The 25,172-nt window shown below is 47.5% G+C and overlaps 1 protein-coding gene across 1 annotated transcript; it reads right to left on the bottom strand.

Annotated features, from left to right (window-relative positions):
• Positions 1 to 13,281: 13,281 nt before the first annotated feature.
• LOC130291429 (olfactory receptor 1-like) lies at positions 13,282 to 13,866 on the bottom strand. Its single transcript, XM_056540147.1, has one exon. The coding sequence runs from the start codon at positions 13,864 to 13,866 to the stop codon at positions 13,282 to 13,284; it is 585 nt and encodes a 194-aa protein (XP_056396122.1).
• Positions 13,867 to 25,172: the final 11,306 nt, after the last annotated feature.

Genomic DNA, 25,172 nt, shown 5'->3' with positions numbered 1-25,172 from the left:
GTGGTGCGGTGTGGAGCAGTGTGGTGCGGTGCAGTGAGGTGCGGTGTGGAGCGGTGTTGTGCAGTGTGGTGTGGTGCAGTGTGGTGCGGTGCAGTGAGGTGCGGTGTGGAGCGGTGTTGTGCGGTGTGGTGCAGTGTGGTGTGGTGCAGTGTGGTGTGGTGCAGTGTGGTGCGGTGCAGTGTGGTGCGGTGCAGTGTGGTGCGGTGCAGTGTGGAGCGGTGTGGTGCTGTTCAGAGGGGTGCGGAGTGGTGTGGAGTTGTGTGGTGCCGTGTGGTGCGGTGTGGTGCTGTGCAGTGTGGTGTGGTGTGGTTCGGTGTGGTGCAGTGTGGTGTGGTGCGTTGCGGTGTAGTGTGGTGCAGTGAGGTGTGGTGTGGAGCGGTGTGGTGTGGTGCTGTGCAGTGTGGTGTGGAGCGGTGTGGTCATGTGCAGTGTGGTGTGGTGCAGTGTGGTGTGGTGTGTTGCGGTGTGGTGTGGTGCAGTGTGGTGCGGAGTGGTGTGGTGTGGAGCGGTGTGGTGCAGTGTAGAGTGGTTTGTTGCGGTGTGGTGCAGTGTGGAGCGGTGTGGTGCAGTGTGGAGTGGTGTGTTGCGGTGTGGTGCAGTGTGGAGTGGTGTGGAGCGGGGTGTTGCGGTGTGGTGCAGTGTGGAGTGGTGTGGAGCGGTGTGGTGCAGTGTGGAGTGGTGTGTTGCGGTGTGGTGTGGTGCAGTGTGGTGCAGTGTGGAGCGGTGTGGTGCAGTGTGGAGTGGTGTGTTGCGGTGTGGTGCAGTGAGGTGCAGTGTGGAGCGGTGTGGTGCAGTGTGGAGTGGTGTGTTGCAGTGTGGTGCAGTGTGGAGCGGTGTGGTGCAGTGTGGAGTGGTGTGTTGCGGTGTGGTGTGGTGCAGTGTGGAGCGGTGTGGTGCAGTGTGGAGTGGTGTGTTGCGGTGTGGTGCAGTGTGGTGCAGTGTGGAGTGGTGTGGTGTGGTGCAGTGTGGAGTGGTGTGGTGCAGTGTGGAGTGGTGTGTTGCGGTGTGGTGTGGTGCAGTGTGGAGCGGTGTGGTGCAGTGTGGAGTGGTGTGTTGCGGTGTGGTGTGTTGTGGTGCGGAGTGGTGCAGAGTGGTGCGGTGTGGTGCAGTGTGGAGTGGTGTGTTGCGGTGTGGTGTGGTGCAGTGTGGTGCATAGTGGTGCGGTGTGGTGCAGTGTGGAGTGGTGTGGTGCAGTGTGGAGTGGTGTGTTGTGGTGCGGAGTGGTGCGGTGTGGTGTAGTGTGGTGCGGTGTGGAGGCGTGTGGTGTAGTGTGGATCGGTGTGGAGCGGTGTGGTGCAGTGTGGAGTGGTGTGTTGCGGTGTGGTGTGGTGCAGTGTGGTGTGGTGTAGTGTGGTGCGGTGTGGAGGCGTGTGGTGTAGTGTGGTGCGGTGTGGAGGCGTGTGGTGTAGTGTGGAGCGGTGTGGTGCAGTGTGGAGTGGTGTGTTGCGGTGTGGTGTGGTGCAGTGTGGTGTGGTGTAGTGTGGTGCGGTGTGGAGGCGTGTGGTGTAGTGTGGTGCGGTGTGGAGGCGTGTGGTGTAGTGTGGTGCGGTGTGGAGGCGTGTGGTGTAGTGTGGAGCGGTGTGGTGCAGTGTGGAGTGGTGTGTTGCGGTGTGGTGTGGTGTAGTGTGGAGCGGTGTGGTGCAGTGTGGAGTGGTGTGTTGTGGTGTAGTGCAGTGTGGTGTGGTGTAGTGTGGTGCAGTGTGGAGTGGTGTGTTGTGGTGTAGTGCAGTGTGGAGCGGTGTGGTGCAGTGTGGTGTGGTGTAGTGTGGTGCGGTGTGGAGGCGTGTGGTGTAGTGTGGAGCGGTGTGGTGCAGTGTGGAGTGGTGTGTTGCGGTGTGGTGTGTTGCAGTGTGGTGCGGTGTGGAGGCGTGTGGTGTAGTGTGGAGCGGTGTGGTGCAGTGTGGAGTGGTGTGTTGCGGTGTGGTGCAGTGTGGTGCGGAGTGGTGCGGTGTGGATGAATGAAGCTCTGAATAAAGCCGGGGGTTTACAGGAGTTTTCTGGTGAGTGCCATCTGTTTCTTTGCCTCTCTGAAGTGTTTGGATCTGTTACCAGTATTCACCACCTCTTATATATACAGCCGGGTCCATTGTGCAGCTAGGACAGGGATTGTAGCGGAGTGTTACCTGCTGGTTGTTTTAGTACTTCTTGTCTCCTTGTTAGTTTGCAGTTATTACTCTGTAGTTGATACATTTTGTACTTATCATATTTTAGGCGCTGACGGTGTTTTCGAGCTCTTTTAATTGGTAATGATACATTTATAAATTGTAACGGGCAGCGATTCCTGTTCAGGGGGCCTCCAACTCTTTAAAAACGAAAAACTCCCAGCATGCCTGGACAGAATTTGGCTGTCCGGGCATGCTGGGAGTTGTAGTTTTGCAACAGCTGGAGGGCCACTGGTGTGGAAAACACTTGTTGTGGTGTTGTCTCTGCAGCCCCCCGACTGCTCTACTTTTCCTAAAAGAAAGTTGTGTAGTCCTCTCGTTGTAAGTGTGGTGTTGTCTCCAGCTACCTGGCTCCTCCCTCCTTCCTGACAGGCCTGTGATTGTCAGTGTGGTGTTGTCTCCAGCTCTCTGTCTCCTCCATCTCTCCTGATAGGAAGTTTTGTAGTCCTCTCATTGTCAATGTGGTATTGTCTCAGCAGCTCCCCGGCTTCTCCCTCTCTCCTGACAGGAAGTTGTGTAGTGCGCTCATTGTCAGTGGAATGTTGTCTCACTGCTCCACCGCTCCTCCCTTCCCCCCTGACAGGAAGTTGTGTAGGCCTTTCACTGTCAGTGTGGTGTTGTCACAGCAGCTCTCCTCTGTCTCAGAGACAACACATAACATTATTTTTTTTTCTCATGGGAAAAACTACAACTACTCCCAGCATGTCCTGTTATCATTTTAAAGGGGTCCTCCACTGGAAAACATTTTCTTTTATATCAACTGGTGCCAGAAAGTTAAAAAGATTTGCAAATTACTTCTATTTAAAAGTCTTAATCCTTCCAGGACTTATCAGTTGCAGTATAGTACACAGGAAGTACTTTTCTTTTTGAATTTCCTTTCAGTCTGACCACAGTGCTCTCTGCTGACACCTCTGTCCATTTTAGGAACTGTCCAGAGCAGGAGCAAATCCCCCATAGAAAATCTCTCCTGCTCTGGACAGTTCCTGACATGGACAGAGGTGTCAGCAGAGAGCACTGTGGTCAGACTGAAAGGAAATTCAAAAATAAAAGAACTTCCTGTGTATTATACTGCAGCTGATAAGTACTGGAAGGATTGGGATTCTTTTAATAGAAGTAATTTGCAAATCTGTTTAACTTTCCGGCACCAATTGATTTGAAAGAAAATGTTTTCCAAAGGAGCACCCCTTTAACTCCATTGTAGGTGTATGTATATCTGTACCCCCCCCCCCCCCCCCCCCCCCCAGTGGTAGCTGTATACAGACAGCATTTTATCGTGCAGCTGTGTAAAGTGATGCAGGGGATTATGGGTAATTTGGGTGCTATTTTGTGCTGTTGTCTTTCATCAGCAAATACACAATGTTTATATGATCACATGATACCTGATCACCAGGAAACATATGAGAGTTACTAATGCATCATGAATGTATATATAATGCCCAGAATCGCAAACAGTCACTTCTTTAAAGGGGTATTCCAAGAAAAAACTTTTTTTCTTTTGTCTATATCAACTGGACGCAGAAAGTTAAACAGATTTGTAAATTACTTCTATTGTAAAATCTTAATCCTTCCAATAATTATCAGCTGCTGAAGTTGAGTTGTCGTTTTCTGTCTGACAACAGTGCGCTCTGCTGAGTAGAAGAGGTTTGCTATGGGGACTATTTGCTTCTAAACTGGGCGGTTCCCGAGACAGGTGTCATCAGAGAGGACTTAAAAGAACAACTCAACTTCAGCAGCTCATAAGTACTGAAAGGATTAAGATTTTTTAATAGAAGTCATTTACAAATCTGTTTAACTTTCTGGAGCCAGTTGATAGATATATATATATATATATATATATATATATCAAGTTTTTTTCCTGGATAACCCCTTTAATTCAGCCACTACACCATTGAAACCATTAGTTTAAATGAGTGTTTCCCAACCAGTGTGCCTCCAGCTGTTGCAAACCTACAACTCCCAGCATGCCCGGACAGCCAACGGCTGTCCGGGCATGCTGGGAGTTGTAGTTTTGCAACAGCTGGAGGCACATTGGTTTGGAAACACTGGTTTGGATCCTTAGAAACAATCACAAATATAATTCACTGCATGTGGCCAGTTGGAGGCTGCCACCTGGTGTTCGGATGTGGTATAGCAGGCTACACTTGATACATTTTATCTGGTTCTCCGCTGACTGTTTCACCTATGTTACCATGTGCTCTCTGTTTGGCCGGGTTCACACCACGTTTTTGCAATACAGTTCCCGTATCAGGTTTTTGATTAAAAAAAAATAATAATAATAAAAAAAATACAGATTCCTCAAAACCAGACTAAACTGTATCAAAACGTGTATAGAAATTTTAATCTGTATATGGTTTGAAAAATGACGTCCGGTTGCATCAGTTTTTTAAGAAAAATATGTATACGTTTTTAACTTTTCATTCCATTTTGAATAAAGTTTCACTTGTTCGATTGAAATTCCAATGTGCCTCCAGCTGTTGCAAAACTACAACCCCTGCACTAATGCATCATAAATGTATCTTTGATACCCCGAATCCCATGCAGACAGTCACCTCTTTAATTTGGCCTTTGTCATTGATCCCTATGATGAAGCCGTCAGTTCAGGTCATTCGGCTCAATCCCAAATATGATTCACTGTATTCAATGCCTGATATGCTGCATGTGATCGGAGGGAGGATGCCACCTGGTGTTCAGATGCAGTATTGCATGCTTCATTTTCTCCCTAGCAATGTATAAAATCTTGCCATTAAAAGGGCACTCACGTTAAAAATGTTTGTTTTTTTTGTTGTTTTTTTTATCTACTGGTGCCAGAAAGTTGAACAGATTTGTAAATGACTTCTATTAAAAAATCTTAATCCTTCCAGGACTTTTTAGGCGCTGTATACTACAGTAGAAATGCTTTTCTTTTTGGATTTCTCTGATGTCATGACCACAGTGCTCTGTGCTGACCTCTGCTGTCCATTTTTGGAACTATCTAGAACAGGAGAAAATCCCCATAGCAAACATATGCTGCTCTGGACAGTTCCTAAAATGGACAGAGATGTCAGCAGAGAGCACTGTGGTCGTGATGTCAGCAGAGAGCTCTGTGTTGCAAAAAGAAAAGAATTTCCTCTATAGTATTCAGCAGCTAAGAAGTACTGGAAGGATTACAAGGCCTCCCCGCCTTTATTGTGCAGAACTGCATAATACTACTAGAATACTTAATGAATTAATTAAAGGGGTACTCCAGTGGAAAACTTTTTTTTTTTTTTTTTTTAAATCAACTGGTGCCAGAAAGTTAAATAGATTTGTAAATTACTTCTATTGAAAAATCTTAATCCTTCAAGTACTTATTAGCTGCTGATTACTACAGAGAAAATTATTTTCTTTTTGGAACACAGAGCTCTCTGCTGACATCATGAGCACAGTGCTCTCTGCTGACATCTCTGTCCATTTTAGGAACTGTCCAGAGTAGGAGAAGATCCCCATAGAAAACATATGCTGCTCTGGACAGTTCCTAAGATCGACAGAGATGTCAGCAGAGAGCACTGTGGTCATGATGTCAGCAGAAAGCTCTGTGTTCCAAAAAGAAAAGAATTTCCTCTGTAGTATTCAGCAGCTAATAAGTACTGGAAGGATTAAGATTTTTTTTATAGAAGTAATTTACAAATCTGTTTAACTTTCTGGCACCAGTTGATTAAAAAAAATAAAAACAAAAAATTTCCGCCGGAGTACCCCTTTAAAGTAAGTGACCCCACATTTTAATGCTGTTCCCCTGTACCATAACCCAGTATATTAGTGCAGGTGAACAGCTTGTCATTTTCACTTTAAGACGATCCCAGGGCCTGGACCTAAAGGTTTTCTTTTTAGAAGCTTTTATAATTCCAGGGTTGGATACAGGGAGTATATTATTTATCGTAATATCTCCTCATGTCAGTAAATTAGAAGATTTATTAACATTTTATCATAACTTTAATTCATTTATATTCATTTCTTTTATAATTCACCATTAACTACTTGATATTTATAGAAACAAAATATGTCATCCCAATTATTAAAAATGATTTATTTAATTTTCCGTCATTTGTTTTGACATTAACATTACTGCGCAGAGCAAGATCGCTCTGCACGTAATGACGGGCGATACAGGGGACGGAGCAGCGTGACATCATGGCTCCGCCCCTTGTGACATCACGGCCTGTCCCCTTAATGCAAGTCTATGGCAGGGGGCGTGACGACCGCCACGCCCCCTCCCATAGACTTGTATTGACGGGGGCGGGCCGTGACATCATGAGGGGCGGAGCCGTGACGTAACGATGCTCCGGCCCCTGTATTGCCCGTCATTACGTGCAGAGCGATCTCGCTCTGCGCAGTAATGATAGTGGGGTGCTGCAGCGGCGATCCCCGGGGTCCCCAGCAGCGGGACCCCGGCGATCTGACATCTTATCCCCTATCCTTTGGAGAGTACCCCTTTAATCCTTCCAATAGTTATTAGCTTCTGAAGTTTTCTGTCTAACTGCTCAATGATGATGTCACGTCCCGGGAGCTGTGCATGATGGGAGAATATCCCCATAGGAACTGATCAGCTCCCGGGACGTGAGTCATCAGAGAGCAGTTAGACAGAAAACAACAACTCAACTTCAGAAGCTAATAACTATTGGAAGGATTAAGATTTTTTAATAGAAGTCATTTACAAATCTGTTTAACTTTCCGGAGCCAGTTTATATATATATATATATATATATATATATATATATATATAAAAAAAGTTTTGGCCTGAAATACCCCTTTAACCCATTGATGGTTTCTCTTCAGCCGCCCTGGATTGTATAGGTTTTGCTGGATCAGGGTTTTTATTCGCCGGCTCTTTACAGGATTATAAAAGCAAATCATTCCATGTTTCATCCTGAGGATTTATTACTATTAGACTGTGCACAGATTCTTTACCTGTAACAATAAAACCAGGTGATAGACAACATTGCAATAAAAAAGGCAAAAATAAATAAATAAAATCCTTATTTACCTCAGGAGCCTCTATGTATTTATACTGACATTGTTACTTCCACCTTCTCTATAATTTGCCATTGACCAGAATTAGGTTTGTACAGCCCATTATTGGGGTACACTGCTATAACAGTAACAGTATTTCACTGTATTTAGGAGGTGAACAATAATCCATTTGACTTGCCCCTAGATGGTTTGCTGCGGCTGTGATAACTTCGCTTACTGCAGATCTGTCGCAATTTGTTGACATTTCGTTTTTTACAACCGTACATGAAAAATACTCCCACTTAGATCCAAAAACCGCACATGTATTACCGTATTTTTCGCCCTATAAGATGCACTGGCATATAAGACGTACCCAATTTTAAAGGTGCAAAATCTAGAAAAAAAGATTCTGCACCCAACAGGGATCTTCAACCTGCGAACCTACAGATGTTGCAAAACTACAACTCCCAGCATGCCCAGACAGCCGTTGGCTGTCTGGGCATGCTGGGAGTTGTAGTTTTGCAACATCTGGAGGTCCGCAGGTTGAAGACCACTGGATAGGAGGTAATACTCACGTGTCCCCGCCGCTCCGGACCCGTCACCGCTGCCCTGGATCTTGCTCCATCGCTGTCGCCGCGTCCCCATGATGTCCCCGACGCTCCGGACGTCTTCTTCCCCCGGGATCCACGCTCTCTGTCGCCGTCATCACGTCGCTACGCACGCCGCTCCTATTGGATGATGGGACGGCGTGCACGACAACGTGATGACGTCGAAGGAGAGCGCCGCCATGCAGGGAATCCCGGCACGGAGCAGACACCGAGGAGGCAGGTAAGGTCCCTCCCGGTGTCCTGTAAGCTGTTCGGGACGCCGCAATTTCACCGCGGTGGTCTCGAACAGCCCGACTGAGCAGCCGGGTTAGTGTCACTTTCGCTTCAGACGCGGCGGTCAGCTTTGATCACCGCGTCTGAAGGGTTAATACAGGGCATCACCGCGATCGGTGATGTCCTGTATTAGCCGCGGGTCCCGGCCATTGATGGCCGCCGGGACCGACACGATAGGTGTGTGCATTTACCGTATAAGACGCACCAACTCCCCCCAGTTTTGGGGAAGAAAAAGTGCGTCTTATACGGCGAAAAATACGGTATATAGTTTGTAGAAATACCAGCATCGATTTTAGGGACAGCAGATGTTTATCCCTTATACACATGAATCAACCATTAACCAAGAAAGACAAGCGTTCCAATTCATGTAAGGACAGCAGAGAGTTTTTAAACAAGATTAGATGGCGTCGACCTTACAGGGTATCATTTAAATTCTCTGTTGATTTTTGCTTTGGTGCACATTTTTGTTCAGGACTGTTCTGGTACCACCACTACCTATCTTCAAACTTAAACAAAGATTTGTTAAAAATGGAAATTATATCGTCTATGCAACATCACCATAGATTCACCATAGTGTAAGAAGAATGAAAGGCTTTTTCTGACATGTCATCAATAAAGTAGCATCAAATTGAGTAAATTTGGTGCCCATGGTGGTACCAGAATATCTTATTGGAGACAGGTATACGGAGGGTGGAAAATTAAACCACTAACTCTTGGGTAACCCAAAAATACCCCTGTTTTCCCATACACCCTAATGTTAAAAGTGCAATCTTTATTTGTTTATATTTCTACATTAAACTAAGTTTAAAATTATCATCCGCCATATTGCCCTGATTTGAATTCAGTAAATTGACCAGCCGGTCTATCGATATGAACACATTCAACAGTGTAAGTTGCCTGCAGTAACCCCTGCACTAATATATATTCAGGACGAGGCGTCTGTATTAAAACTTAAACGGCCCCTCAGGGGCCATTTAAGTTTTAATACAGACGCCTCATCCTGAATATATATTAGGGGGGCCGTTTAAGTTTTATTACAGACGCCTCATCCTGAATATATATTAGTGCAGGGGTTACAGCAGGCACCTTGCACTGTTGGATGTGTCCATATCGATAGACCGGCTGGTCAATTTACTGAATTCAAATCAGGGCAATGTGGCGGATGATAATTTTAAACTTAGTTTAATGTAGAAATATAAACAAATAAAGATTGCACTTTTAATATTAGAGTGTATGGGAAAACAGGGGTATTTTTGGGTTACCCAAGGGTAACTTATAAGTTAGTGGTTTAATTCTCCATCTCCATATACCTGTCTCCAATAAGATATTCTGGTACCACCATGGGCACCAAATTTACTAAATTTTATGCTACTTTATTGATGACATGTCAGAAAAAGCCTACCATTCTTCTTACACTATGGTGAATCTATGGTGATGTTGCATAGACGATATAATTTCCATTTTTGACAAATCTTTGTTTTAGTTTGAAGACAACATTAAATATTAGAAGATTGCACTAAACAATAAATTACAATTTAGTGAACAATCAATAAAGTATTATGATTTACAGGTTACAGCATCATCATCTAATTTGGAATACAGAAAATTATCATAAAGCCCTATCAGTGCTCAGACCGTACGCCAAACGGCATCAAATTGGTCTGCATGGTTGTTGTCCCAGAAGGAAGCCTCTTGTGTAGATGTACAAAAAAGATAGCAAACAGTTCGCTGAAAACAAGCAGACTAAGGGCATGGATTACTGGAATCATCATGTCCTGTGGTCTGATGACAACTAGATAAACGTATTTGGTTCAGATTAGTGTTGGGCGCGAATATTCGCATTTCTAATTTTTATCGCGGATATCACAAATTCGCAGATGTTGCGAATATATTCGCTATACATTCGAAATTACGAATATTTGCATTTTTGTTTTTCCTGCACACCTCCTAAAAGCTTTTACTCTTTTAGAATGCGCTCAGTGATGTCACAGTACAGGATTTTATACACAATGATGTCACAATACAGGGATAATGAAATGCGGACATTGATGACACTGTACAGGGATAATATACACAGTGATGTCACAGTACAGAGATAATACACAGTGATGTCACAGTACACAGATAATACACACAGTGATGTCACGGTACAGGGATAATATACACAGTGATGTCACAGTACAGGGATAATATACACAGTGATGTCACAGTACACAGATAATACACACAGTGATGTCACAGTACACAGATAATGTGCACAGTGATGTCACAGTACAGGCATACTACCCACAGTTAAGTGCCCTGTTTTACTTGAGGCCCTGCCCTCCAAAATGTCTGTGCACATCCCTGCAATATAAGTACATTTCACAATAGAGAATACATTCAAAATAACCTATAAAATACCTGACATTTAAAGGGGTACTCCCACCCTAGACCTCTTATCCCCTATTTAAAGGATAGGGGATAAGATGTCTGATCGCGGGGGTCCCGTCGCTGGGGACCCCTGCATTATTGCATGCGCTACCCACCTGGTTTTTCACCGGAACCGCTGGAGGGTCTGAGTCGCGACTCCGGGAACGGAAGTCCATGACGTCAGGACTACCCCCCCGTGTGACGTCACGCCCTTCCCCTCACTGCAAGTCTATGGGAAGCAATAATGCAAGGCAATAATGCAGGGGTCCCCAGCGGCGGGACCCCCACAATCAGACATCTTATCCCCTATCCTTTGGATAGGGGATAAGATGTCTAGGGTGGGAGTAACCCTTTAAGCATGGATCTGTGGGCCTGAGCAGACACTACAAAGTAGCACCCACCTGACAGGACAGGTGGGCAAGAGTGTTCTGCACTGGGACACCACACAATTACATTCTCAACCAGCTCTGCATTGTAAGAAATTACATGATCCAGCAGATTCATCACTTTTTGTTGGATCCTCCACAAACTGGCCCATAAAATTATCCTGCGATAAATTTAGGAATTTTCTCCCCGTTTTAGTTTTAGCCAAACTCAATATCTGGATGGTTAAAATCTCCCATTAGTACTACTGTACCCTCCAGGGCAGCCCTCTATTTGTGCATGCAGCCGACCCGGTAGTCAGGGAAAGACATGGCTGCTCATCTATATGTTACACATTCATCTGTTGCTTCTTAGACACAATTTAAACAACCAACATTTAGTTACTCTTTAAGGCCTTTTGTCACTTTATGGTTATCTGATTCAGAGGGTCCCTAACATGAAAGACGTGGCACTGGGTCAAATTTCCACCACTTGACTGATCCTAATATCAAACTTGGTACATCCAGATTACTAGACTAATACTCAGAGTGAAACACAGTAATGCACATAGCAATAAATTACTCTAGTGATCCCGACAGGTTTTCCCCATTGGTTTAGAGATTCATCAAGGAACAAAACTTACAAGCCTCTCAGATCTGAAAGGTGCCGCTATCTTGTCCACATTGTTTGGCTTTGATGTTCTGTACCTTGAGAAATCCCTTAACCAATGGGGGGGGGGGGGGGGGGGAAACACAGTGGGACCATGAGGATATTTTATTATGTGCACTGTGTTTACTGGGGGCATCTAGCAATCTGGATGTACCAGGTTTGTTATTAGGAATAAGATGCCTTTTACTTTGTTGGCTTTGGCCGCTATACACTGTGCCTTTTTGTCTCTGTTTTACTGTTTCTGTTACAGTACAATAGCAGTCGACGACGCTATTGTGTATGGAAAAAAAAATTGTATGTATACAATTTTCTGGACCATTGTAACCTGAAACCAGACTCAACATACAATGTACGGACAGTCCAGATCTGTGAATGTGTCAATGGCCGGAAGAACCGACCAATCAGAATGGACATTCACTGATAAAACCCCTGTATTACTGAAGCGTATGCACTGACTGGTGTCTGGTAGCGCCCCCTACAATACAGGGAGGTATTACATGTTCTGTACTCTTTACCTGTATTACTGAAGTGTATGCACTGACAGGTGTCTGGTAGCGCCCCCTACAGTACAGGGAGGTATTACATGTTCTGTACTCTTTACCTGTATTACTGAAGTGTATGCACTGACAGGTGTCTGGTAGCGCCCCCTACAGTACAGGGAGGTATTACATGTTCTGTACTCTTTACCTGTATTACTGAAGCGTATGCACTGACTGGTGTCTGGTAGAGCCCTCTACAGTACAGGGAGGTATTACATGTTCTATACTCTTTACCTGTATTACTGAAGTGTATGCACTGACTGGTGTCTGGTAGCGCCCCCTACAGTACAGGGAGGTATTACATGTTCTGTACTCTTTACCTGTATTACTGAAGTGTATGCACTGATTGGTGTCTGGTAGCGCCCCCTACAGTACAGGGAGGTATTATATGTTCTGTACTCCTTATCTGTATTACTGAAGTGTATGCACTGACTGGTGTCTGGTAGCGCCCCCTACAGTACAGGGAGGTATTACATGTTCTGTACTCTTTACCTGTATTACTGAAGTGTATGCACTGACTGGTGTCTGGTAGTGCCCCCTACAGTACAGGGAGGTATTATATGTTCTGTACTCCTTATCTGTATTACTGAAGTGTATGCACTGACTGGTGTCTGGTAGCGCCCCCTACAGTATAGGGAGGTATTACATGTTCTGTACTCTTTACCTGTATTACTGAAGTGTATGCACTGACTGGTGTCTGGTAGCGCCCCCTACAGTACAGGGAGGAATTACATGTTCTGTACACTTTACCTGTACCAGGGTTAGCTGCTCCTTTGGACACCAGGTGAGGGCGACTCCATGTTACTTTTTTAGGACACTGTGTACTGTACAGGACCCTGAAGAAGCTTCTGTCCTCTACATAGACAGTGATTACAGCTCCCAGCAGATCTTTATTACTTTTATATGTATGAACTTGCTTTATCTTTATTAGTGTTTTACTTATTTTTGTTTAATCCTCACTTTTTCCTATTTTTGGATGACATCTTGGTGGCTTCAGAACCAATTACCAGGTTTCCATAGAGTTATAGTCCCAACATACAATGATTGTCCTGGAACCAATTACGGTAATATTGTAACTTGAGGGACCACTGTATGTTTTCCCTTTTCAAGTCCCTTACACGGAAACAGACCCAGCCTTAGTGGATCCACAGACTTTGTTATTCAGCACGGTCTTCAAAATGAGTCTCAATGGTAAAATATTTTTTATTTTATTTTAAGTTAAATATAAGAAGTCACGAAGTGCCACATTGAAATAATGTAATAAATTATTTACCGCACATTTTTATGGATTCATTTTACTCTTGACTTACAGAATAACATCTGTGAGGCCTTTTTGATCTCCTGGTTTCTCATGCTGTGAAGCACAGGGTTCATCAATGGTGTGAAGGCCATATATACCAGAGAGTTCACTTTCTTTTCATTTGGTGTATTTTCCCCAATGGGGAATATATATATGACTAATAACGGCCCATAATACGCGCACACCAGGGCGAGATGGGACCTACACGCAGAAAATGCTTTCCTCCGCCCATTGCTGGATGTGATTTTGATGATGGCGACAGATATACAGATGTAGGATATTATAATAAGGACAAATGGTAAAATGGCATAGATGATGGAAATCACAAAGTCTACTAAAGCCACTTTGGATGTATCGGTGGAGGATATTTCCAAGATGGGGCCAAGGTCGCAGAAGATATGGTCAATTTTATCAGTGGTGCAGAATTCAAGTTGTTCTATTAAGAAAATTTCACTTGGAATCACAATGAACCCAATAGCCCATGACCAGATTGCGAGATGGAAGCAAAATTTTGGGCTCATAAGCGTGGAATACCGAAGAGGATAGCATATGGCTAAATATCGGTCAAAGGCCATGACCGTCAGTGTCAGCGACTGTGCACCAATGCCAAAGCCATGGATGGAGTACTGGGTGAAACAACTGGTTTTCCCTATGGTAGCCCCTCTGAGCCATATCACTTGTAACATTTAAGGCATGGAGTTAGAGGAGAGCAGAAGGTCGGCCAGGGCCAAGTTCCGGAGGAAGATGTACATGGGGACATTGAGGTGGTGGCAGGTGGACACTAATGTGACAATGAGGCAATTTTCAGTCACTATTATAATGTAGACCACAAAGAAAATGGAAAACAGTAGAATTTTGATATGGTAGAAATCATAGAAGCCCAGGAGTATAAATTCATGAAAGGAGGTGCGATTGGTCCCACACATAGTTTTTTGGAATTCTCGTTTTAACCTACAAGAAAAATAAGTTTGAAAGATAAGATTTATGAATTATTGCATCTAATGATGTATCAGGGACGTTGACTAGAAAGGGGGCTCGAGCCTCTGCCTTTTTGCCTCTCCTCCTAACAGTGTCATTTTTCCTCCTACAGGAAGTAAAATGAGTGGGAGGCATTCAATGTAGGTATCACCATCCAGAAAAAGAAAGTACCCTATATCTCCCTGCCTGACCTACACTGCCGGCTGCCATCTGAATAAGAGTAAGCGCCACCCTCCTCAGAGTAGTTGAAGAGTTCCTTATTCTGAATGAGGGGGGAGCACTCACTTAAACAGAAGGTCCAGGAGCCGTGACAACCTTGTTGGATGGGGGAGCACTCAATTATACAGAAGGTCCAGGAGCCGTGACAACCTTGTTGGATGGGGGAGCACTCACTTATACAGAAGGTCCAGGAGCCGTGACAACCTTGTTGGATGGGGGAGCACTCACTTATACAGAAGGTCCAGGAGCCGTGACAACCTTGTTGGATGGGGGAGCACTCACTTATACAGGAGGTCCAGGAGCTGACAACCTTGTTGGATGGGGGAGCACTCACTTATACAGGAGGTCCAGGAGCTGACAACCTTGTTGGATGGGGGAGCACTCACTTATACAGAAGGTCCAGGAGCTGTGACAACCTTGTTGGATGGGGGAGCACTCACTTATACAGAAGGTCCAGGAGCCATGACAACCTTGTTGGATGGGGGAGCACTCACTTATACAGGAGGTCCAGGAGCTGTGACAACCTTGTTGGATGGGGGAGCACTCACTTATACAGAAGGTCCAGGAGCTGACAACCTTGTTGGATGGGGGAGCACTCACTTATACAGAAGGTCCAGGAGCTGTGACAACCTTGTTGGATGGGGGAGCACTCACTTATACAGGAGGTCCAGGAGCTGACAACCTTGTTGGATGGGGGAGCACTCACTTATACAGAAGGTCCAGGAGCTGTGACAACCTTGTTGGATGGGGGAGCACTCACTTATACAGAAGGTCCAGGAGCCGTGACAACCTTGTTGGATGGGGGAGCACTCACTTATACAGGAGGTCCAGGAGCTGTGACAACCTTGTTGGATGGGGGAGCACTCACTTATACAGAAGGTCCAGGAGCTGACAACCTTGTTGGATGGGGGAGCACTCACTTATACAGAAGGTCCAGGAGCTGTGACAACCTTGTTGGATGGGGAGCACTCACTTATACAGGAGGTCCAGGAGCTGTGACAACCTTGTTGGATGGGGGAGCACTCACTTATACAGAAGGTCCAGGAGCTGACAACCTTGTTGGAAGGGGGAGCACTCACTTATACAGGAGGTCCAGGAGCTGACAACCTTGTTGGATGGGGGAGCACTCACTTATACAGAAGGTCCAGGAGCTGTGACAACCTTGTTGGATGGGGGAGCACTCACTTATACAGGAGGTCCAGGAGCTGTGACAACCTTGTTGAATGGGGGAGCACTCACTTATACAGAAGGTCCAGGAGCTGTGACAACCTTGTTGGATGGGGGAGCACTCACTTATACAGGAGGTCCAGGAGCCGTGACAACCTTGTTGGATGGGGGAGCACTCACTTATACAGGAGGTCCAGGAGCTGTGACAACCTTGTTGGATGGGGGAGCACTCACTTATACAGAAGGTCCAGGAGCTGTGACAACCTTGTTGGATGGGGGAGCACTCACTTATACAGGAGGTCCAGTAGCTGTGACAACCTTGTTGGATGGGGGAGCACTCACTCATACAGGAGGTCCAGGAGCTGTGACAACCTTGTTGGATGGGGGAGCACTCACTTATACAGGAGGTCCAGGAGCTGTGACAACCTTGTTGGATGGGGGAGCACTCACTTATACAGAAGGTCCAGGAGCTGTGACAACCTTGTTGGATGGGGGAGCACTCACTTATACAGAAGGTCCAGGAGCTGTGACAACCTTGTTGGATGGGGGAGCACTCACTTATACAGGAGGTCCAGGAGCTGTGACAACCTTGTTGGATGGGGGAGTACTCACTTATACAGGAGGTCCAGGAGCTGTGACAACCTTGTTGGATGGGGGAGCACTCACTTATACAGGAGGTCCAGGAGCTGTGACAACCTTGTTGGATGGGGGAGCACTCACTTATACAGGAGGTCCAGGAGCTGTGACAACCTTGTTGGATGGGGGAGCACTCACTTATACAGGAGGTCCAGGAGCTGTGACAACCTTGTTGGATGGGGGAGCACTCACTTATACAGAAGGTCCAGGAGCTGACAACCTTGTTGGATGGGGGAGCACTCACTTATACAGGAGGTCCAGGAGCTGTGACAACCTTGTTGGATGGGGAGGCACTCACTTATACAGGAGGTCCAGGAGCTGTGACAACCTTGTTGGATGGGGAGCACTAGGAAAATCCAGCTCCTGTCTCCTCTGAAGTGTCCCCACCTGTCCTGTTTGGCGCCAAGGAGTTCTACGGGCATTCATAGGTTATGTATCTGATCTGTGCAGCTCCTGTCTCCTCTGAAGTGTCCTCACCTGTCCTGTATGGCACCATAGAGATCTGCAGGCAGTTATGGGTTATGAATCTGATCTGTACAGCTCCTGTCTCCTCTGCAGTGTCCTCACCTGTCCTGTATGGCACACTAGAGGTCTGCAGGCAGTTATAGGTTATGTATCTGATCTGTACAGCTCCTGTCTCCTCTGTAGTGTCCTCACCTGTCCTGTATGATACCATAGAGATCTGCAGGCAGTTATAGGTTATGTATCTGATCTGTGCAGCTCCTGTCTCCTCTGCAGTGTCCTCACCTGTCCTGTATGGTACCATAGACGTCTGCAGGCAGTTATAGGTTATGTATCTGATCTGTGCACCTCCTGTCTCCTCTGTAGTGTCCTCACCTGTCCTGTATGGCACCATAGAGGTCTGCAGGCAGTTATAGGTTATGTATCTGATCTGTGCAGCTCCTGTCTCCTCTGCAGTGTCCTCGCCTGTCCTGTATGGTACCATAGAGGTCTGCAGGCAGTTATGGGTCATGAATCTGATCTGTACAGCTCCTGTCTCCTCTATAGTGACCTCACCTGCCCTGTTTGGCACCATAGAGATCTGCAGGCAGTTATAGGTTATGTATCTGATCTGTACAGCTCCTGTCTCCTCTGCAGTGTCCTCATCTGTCCTGTATGGTACCATAGACGTCTGCAGGCAGCAATGGGTTATGTATCTGATCTGTGCAGCTCCTGTCTCATCTGTAGTGTCCTCACCTGTCCTGTATGGCACCATAGAGGTCTGCAGGCAGTTATAGGTTATGTATCTGATCTGTGCACCTCCTGTCTCCTCTGTAGTGTCCTCACCTGTCCTGTATGGTACCATAGACGTCTGCAGGCAGCAATGGGTTATGTATCTGATCTGTGCAGCTCCTGTCTCATCTGTAGTGTCCTCACCTGTCCTGTATGGCACCATAGAGGTCTGCAGGCAGTTATAGGTTATGTATCTGATCTGTGCACCTCCTGTCTCCTCTGTAGTGTCCTCACCTGTCCTGTATGGTACCATAGACGTCTGCAGGCAGTTATAGGTTATGTATCTGATCTGTGCACCTCCTGTCTCCTCTGTAGTGTCCTCACCTGTCCTGTATGGCACCATAGAGGTCTGCAGGCAGTTATAGGTTATGTATCTGATCTGTGCAGCTCCTGTCTCCTCTGCAGTGTCCTCACCTGTCCTGTATGGCACCATAGAGGTCTGCAGGCAGTTATAGGTTATGTATCTGATCTGTGCAGCTCCTGTCTCCTCTGCAGTGTCCTCACCTGTCCTGTATGGCACCATAGAGGTCTGCAGGCAGTTATAGGTTATGTATCTGATCTGTGCAGCTCCTGTCTCCTCTGTAGTGTCCTCACCTGTCCTGTATGGCACCATAGAGGTCTGCAGGCAGTTATAGGTTATGTATCTGATCTGTGCAGCTCCTGTCTCATCTGTAGTGTGCTCAGCTGTCCTGTATGGCACCATAGAGGTCTGCAGGCAGTTATAGGTTATGTATCTGATCTGTGCAGCTCCTGTCTCTTCCGTAGTGTCCTCACCTGTCCTGTATGGTACCATAGAGGTCTGCAGGCAGTTATGGGTTACATATCTAAATTGTACAACTCCTGGCTCCTCTGCAGTGTCCTCAACTGTCCTGTGTGGCACCTTAAGGGTCGGCAGGCAGTTATGGATCATGTATCTTTTTCCAGTGATGATCAATTATATACTTTACATTTAGAAGAACAAAGTGACTAACCCTCTAGGTGCCGCATAATACAGTAGTCTTCAATGTGAGCATTTCAGTTAAAGGGAACCTGTCATCAGTGCTATGCTGCTGAAACTACAGGCAACACAAAACGGGTGCGGGCAGCGTGATCTTTGGACACTATGAATTACTGTGGGACACTAGGGCATTTCAGAGTAACCATAGTTTAAAAATGGGTCAGGAACCAAGATAATAAGTCTTTGTGGGGGGGGGGGTCCTGGAAGCGGCTCCTGCCGGCCCCGCAGTAAGTAATAAATAATGTTTCGGGATCGCGATGCCTGCACCAGTTTTATACTGCCCCAAGTTTGGGCTGCATAAAACTGATGACAGATTCCCTTTAACACCAGGAGCTGCGACCTCCATGATCTCTGGGCAGCACTCAGCATTCATTTACAATGCGGGGGTCTTAACTTCATGGCCGGCCACACCCCTCATGCTGTCACGCCCCCTCCCATAGCGTGAAGGCATGAGGGGTGTGGATGTGATGTCACGCTCACATCCTCCCGCTCCAAGTGTTCGGAACTACCCCTTGAACCCTTCAGTCATCATAATAATTCAATAATCATTGCCAGCTAGCTCAGTAAGATTGGGGTGACCGCGATGAAATTGTGGGGTCCCGATCAGCTGACTGTATGGGCGGAGGTTCCCTACCTGCCTCCATCCTCTCAAATCGGAGCTTCAATTGTGCAGGAAGCCTGTAGTAATGGAGCCGAAAGAATTAAAATAAATTGCACACAAAAATAAAACACATTTGGGATCGCTGTGCGTGTAAATGTCTGAACTATTAAAAGATAATTATAATTTAATTAAACCGTAACTGACTTGAAACTAAAAAAAATACCAAAGTCCAGAATATCTGATTTTTGGTCACTTTATATATCAGAAATATTAGAAATATCAGAAATATTAAAAAGTGATCAAAAAGTCCCATCGAAAGAAAAATGATCCCAATCACAGATCACAGCACAAAAAATGACCCTCATATAGCCCCATATACAGAAAAATCATTAGGGTCAGAAGAGAATAATTTTAACCCCTTCCCTCCCCAGGGCGTATGGGAACGTCCTTGGAAGGGGGAGCAGCTATGGAGCGGGATTGTAACGTCATCCCACTCCCTACCACGCGACCCCCGGCTGGAATCAACAGCCAGGGGCCACAGGTAATAGCCTAGTGTCACGATGCCGGCTGGCAGGTAGTGGATCCTCTGTGCCAGAGAGGGATTGGCGTGGACCGTGCTAGTGGATCGGTTCTAAGTCACTACTGGTTTTCACCAGAGCCCGCCGCAAAGCGGGATGGTCTTGCTGCGGCGGTAGTGACCAGGTCGTATCCACTAGCAACGGCTCAACCTCTCTGACTGCTGAAGATAGGCGCGGTACAAGGGAGTAGACAGAAGCAAGGTCGGACGTAGCAGAAGGTCGGGGCAGGCAGCAAGGATCGTAGTCGGGGGCAACGGCAGGAGGTCTGGAACACAGGCTAGGAACACACAAGGAAACGCTTTCACTGGCACAATGGCAACAAGATCCGGCAAGGGAGAGAAGGGGAAGTGAGGTATAAATAGGGAGTGCACAGGTGAACACACTAATTGGAACCACTGCGCCAATCAGCGGCGCAGTGGCCCTTTAAATCGCAGAGACCCGGCGCGCGCGCGCCCTAGGGAGCGGGGCCGCGCGCGCCGGGACAGGACAGACGGAGAGCGAGTCAGGTACGGGAGCCGGGATGCGCATGGCGAGCGGGTGCCACCCGCATCGCGAATCGCATCCCGGCTGGAGACGGTATCGCAGCGCACCGGGTCAGTGGAGCTGCCCGGAGCGCTGCGGTAGCGAGAGAGAAGCGAGCGCTCCGGGGAGGAGCGGGGACCCGGAGCGCTCGGCGTAACAGTACCCCCCCCTTGGGTCTCCCCCTCTTCTTAGAGCCTGAGAACCTGAGGAGCAGACTTTTGTCTAGGATGTTGTCCTCAGGTTCCCAGGATCTCTCTTCAGGTCCACAGCCCTCCCAATCCACCAAAAAGAACCTTTTTCCTCTGACCGTCTTGGAGACCAGTATCTCTTTCACTGAGAAGACGTCAGAAGAACCGGAGACAGGAGTGGGAGAAACTAACTTGGGAGAGAAACGGTTGATGATGAGTGGTTTAAGAAGAGAGACATGAAAGGCATTAGGAATACGGAGAGAAGGAGGAAGAAGAAGTTTGTAAGAGACAGGATTAATTTGGCACAAGACTTTGAAAGGACCAAGATAGCGTGGACCCAGTTTGTAACTGGGGACACGAAAGCGGACATATTTAGCGGAGAGCCATACCTTGTCTCCGGGAGCAAAAATGGGGGGAGCTCTTCTTTTCTTATCGGCAAACTTTTTCATGCGAGATGAAGCCTGTAAAAGAGAATTTTGGGTCTCTTTCCATATGGTGGAAAGATCACGAGTCACTTCATCTACAGCGGGCAAACCAGAGGGCAAGGGAGTAGGGAGGGGGGGAAGAGGGTGACGGCCGTACACCACGAAAAATGGGGATTTGGAGGAAGATTCAGAGACTCTAAAGTTATACGAGAATTCGGCCCATGGTAGAAGATCTGCCCAATCATCCTGGCGGGAGGAAACAAAATGTCGTAAATAATCACCCAAGACCTGGTTAATTCTTTCTACTTGTCCATTGGATTGAGGATGATATGCAGAAGAAAAGTTTAATTTAATCTTGAGTTGTTTACAGAGAGCCCTCCAGAATTTTGACACGAATTGGACGCCTCTATCCGAGACTATCTGTGTGGGCAACCGGTGAAGACGAAAAATGTGTACAAAAAATTGTTTAGCCAACTGAGGCGCTGAAGGAAGACCAGGAAGAGGGATGAAATGTGCCATTTTGGAGAATCGATCAACGACCACCCAAACAACAGTGTTGCCACGGGATGGGGGTAGGTCTGTAATAAAATCCATACCAATCAGAGACCAAGGCTGTTCGGGGACAGGCAGAGGATGAAGAAAACCAGCGGGCTTCTGGCGAGGAGTCTTATCCCGGGCACAGACAGTGCAGGCTCGCACAAAGTCCACGACATCCGTCTCCAGAGTCGGCCACCAATAGAAGCGAGAGATGAGTTGCACAGATTTCTTGATGCCTGCATGACCTGCGAGATGGGAGGAGTGACCCCATTTGAGGATTCCGAGGCGTTGGCGTGGAGAGACGAAGGTCTTTCCTGGAGGAGTTTGCCTGATGGAGGCTGGAGAAGTGGAAATCAGGCAGTCAGGAGGAACGATGTGTTGCGGAGAGAGTTCAACTTCCGAGGCATCCGAGGAACGAGAGAGAGCATCGGCCCTAATGTTCTTATCGGCAGGCCGAAAGTGAATTTCAAAATTAAATCGGGCAAAGAACAGAGACCACCTGGCCTGACGAGGATTCAGCCGTTGGGCAGACTGGAGATAGGAGAGGTTCTTGTGATCGGTGTAAATAATAACTGGAAATCTTGATCCCTCCAGCAGATGCCTCCATTCCTCAAGTGCTAATTTAATGGCTAGAAGCTCTCGATCCCCGATGGAGTAGTTCCTCTCCGCCGGAGAGAAGGTCCTAGAAAAAAAACCACAAGTAACAGCATGCCCGGAAGAATTTTTTTGTAGAAGGACCGCTCCAGCTCCTACAGAGGAGGCATCAACCTCCAATAGGAAGGGTTTAGATGGGTCAGGTCTGGAGAGCACGGGAGCCGAAGAAAAGGCAGACTTGAGCCGTTTAAAGGCGTCTTCCGCTTGAGGAGGCCAAGACTTGGGATTGGCATTTTTTTTGGTTAAAGCCACGATAGGAGCCACAACGGTAGAAAAATGTGGAATAAATTGCCTGTAATAATTGGCGAACCCCAAAAAACGTTGGATAGCACGGAGTCCGGAGGGGCGTGGCCAATCTAAGACGGCAGAGAGTTTGTCTGGATCCATTTGTAGTCCCTGGCCAGAGACCAAGTATCCTAGGAAAGGAAGAGATTGGCATTCAAACAGACATTTCTCTATCTTGGCATAAAGTTGATTGTCACGAAGTCTCTGAAGAACCATACGGACATGCTGGCGGTGTTCTTCTAGATTGGCAGAAAAAATCAGGATATCGTCCAGATATACAACAACACAGGAGTATAAGAGATCACGAAAAATTTCATTAACAAAGTCTTGGAAGACGGCAGGGGCGTTGCACAGGCCAAAGGGCATGACCAAATACTCAAAGTGTCCATCTCTAGTGTTAAATGCCGTTTTCCATTCATCCCCCTCTCTGATGCGGATGAGATTATAAGCACCTCTTAAGTCCAGTTTGGTAAAGATGTGGGCACCTTGGAGGCGATCAAAGAGTTCAGAGATGAGGGGTAGGGGGTAGCGGTTCTTTACCGTGATTTTATTAAGACCGCGGTAGTCAATGCAAGGACGTAGAGAGCCATCTTTTTTGGACACAAAGAAAAATCCGGCTCCGGCAGGAGAGGAGGATTTACGGATAAAGCCCTTTTTTAAATTTTCCTGGATGTACTCAGACATAGCAAGAGTCTCCGGGGCGGACAGAGGATAAATTCTGCCCCGGGGTGGAGTAGTGCCCGGGAGGAGGTCAATAGGACAATCATAAGGCCTGTGAGGAGGTAGAGTCTCAGCTTGTTTTTTGCAAAAAACATCCGCAAAGTCCATATAGGCCTTAGGGAGACCGGTTACAGGAGGAACCACAGAGTCACGGCAAGGGGTACTGGGAACTGGTTTTAGGCAGTCCTTGAAACAAGAGGGCCCCCAACTCTTGATCTCCCCAGTGGACCAATCCAGGGTTGGGGAATGGAGTTGAAGCCAGGGTAGTCCAAGGAGAATTTCGGAAGTGCAATTGGGGAGGACCAAAAATTCAATCTTCTCGTGATGAGGTCCGATGCACATTAGAAGGGGCTCCGTGCGGAAACGTATGGTACAGTCCAATCTTTCATTGTTTACACAATTGATGTAGAGGGGTCTGGCGAGACTGGTCACCGGGATGTTGAACCTGTTGACGAGAGAGGCCAAAATAAAATTTCCTGCAGATCCGGAATCCAAGAAGGCCATAGTAGAGAAGGAGAAGGCAGAGGCAGATATCCGCACAGGCACAGTAAGACGTGGAGAAGCAGAGTAGACATCAAGGACTGTCTCACCTTTGTGCGGAGTCAGCGTACGTCTTTCCAGGCGGGGAGGACGGATAGGACAATCCTTCAGGAAGTGTTCGGTACTGGCACAGTACAGGCAGAGATTCTCCATGCGGCGTCGTGTCCTCTCTTGAGGTGTCAGGCGAGACCGGTCGACCTGCATAGCCTCCACGGCGGGAGGCACAGGAACGGATTGCAGGGGACCAGAGGAGAGAGGAGCCGGGGAGAAAAAACGCCTTGTGCGAACAAAGTCCATATCCTGGCGGAGCTCCTGACGCCTTTCGGAAAAACGCATGTCAATGCGAGTGGCTAGATGAATGAGTTCATGTAGGTTAGCAGGGATTTCTCGTGCGGCCAGAACATCTTTAATGTTGCTGGATAGGCCTTTTTTAAAGGTCGCGCAGAGGGCCTCATTATTCCAGGATAATTCTGAAGCAAGAGTACGGAATTGTACGGCATACTCGCCAACGGAAGAATTACCCTGGACCAGGTTCAACAGGGCAGTCTCAGCAGAAGAGGCTCGGGCAGGTTCCTCAAAGACACTTCGAATTTCCGAGAAGAAGGAGTGTATAGAGGCAGTGACGGGGTCATTGCGGTCCCAGAGCGGTGTGGCCCATGACAGAGCTTTTCCAGACAGAAGGCTGACTACGAAAGCCACCTTAGACCTTTCAGTAGGAAACTGGTCCGACATCATCTCCAAGTGCAGGGAACATTGGGAAAGAAAGCCACGGCAGAATTTAGAGTCCCCATCAAATTTATCCGGCAAGGATAGTCGTAGACCAGAAGCGGCCACTCGCTGCGGAGGAGGTGCAGGAGCTGGCGGAGGAGATGATTGCTGAAGCTGTGGTAGTAGCTGCTGTAGCATCACGGTCAGTTGAGACAGCTGTTGGCCTTGTTGCGCTATCTGTTGTGACTGCTGGGCGACCACCGTGGTGAGGTCGGCGACAACTGGCAGAGGAACTTCAGCGGGATCCATGGCCGGATCTACTGTCACGATGCCGGCTGGCAGGTAGTGGATCCTCTGTGCCAGAGAGGGATTGGCGTGGACCGTGCTAGTGGATCGGTTCTAAGTCACTACTGGTTTTCACCAGAGCCCGCCGCAAAGCGGGATGGTCTTGCTGCGGCGGTAGTGACCAGGTCGTATCCACTAGCAACGGCTCAACCTCTCTGACTGCTGAAGATAGGCGCGGTACAAGGGAGTAGACAGAAGCAAGGTCGGACGTAGCAGAAGGTCGGGGCAGGCAGCAAGGATCGTAGTCAGGGGCAACGGCAGGAGGTCTGGAACACAGGCTAGGAACACACAAGGAAACGCTTTCACTGGCACAATGGCAACAAGATCCGGCGAGGGAGAGAAGGGGAAGTGAGGTATAAATAGGGAGTGCACAGGTGAACACACCAATTGGAACCACTGCGCCAATCAGCGGCGCAGTGGCCCTTTAAATCGCAGAGACCCGGCGCGCGCGCGCCCTAGGGAGCGGGGCCGCGCGCGCCGGGACAGGACAGACGGAGAGCGAGTCAGGTACGGGAGCCGGGATGCGCATCGCGAGCGGGCGCCACCCG

The sequence above is a fragment of the Hyla sarda genome, chromosome 9 (genome assembly GCF_029499605.1).
Source record: "Hyla sarda isolate aHylSar1 chromosome 9, aHylSar1.hap1, whole genome shotgun sequence".
NCBI classification, from domain to species: Eukaryota; Metazoa; Chordata; class Amphibia; order Anura; family Hylidae; genus Hyla; species Hyla sarda.
This window is presented reverse-complemented; position numbering and strand designations above follow the sequence as displayed.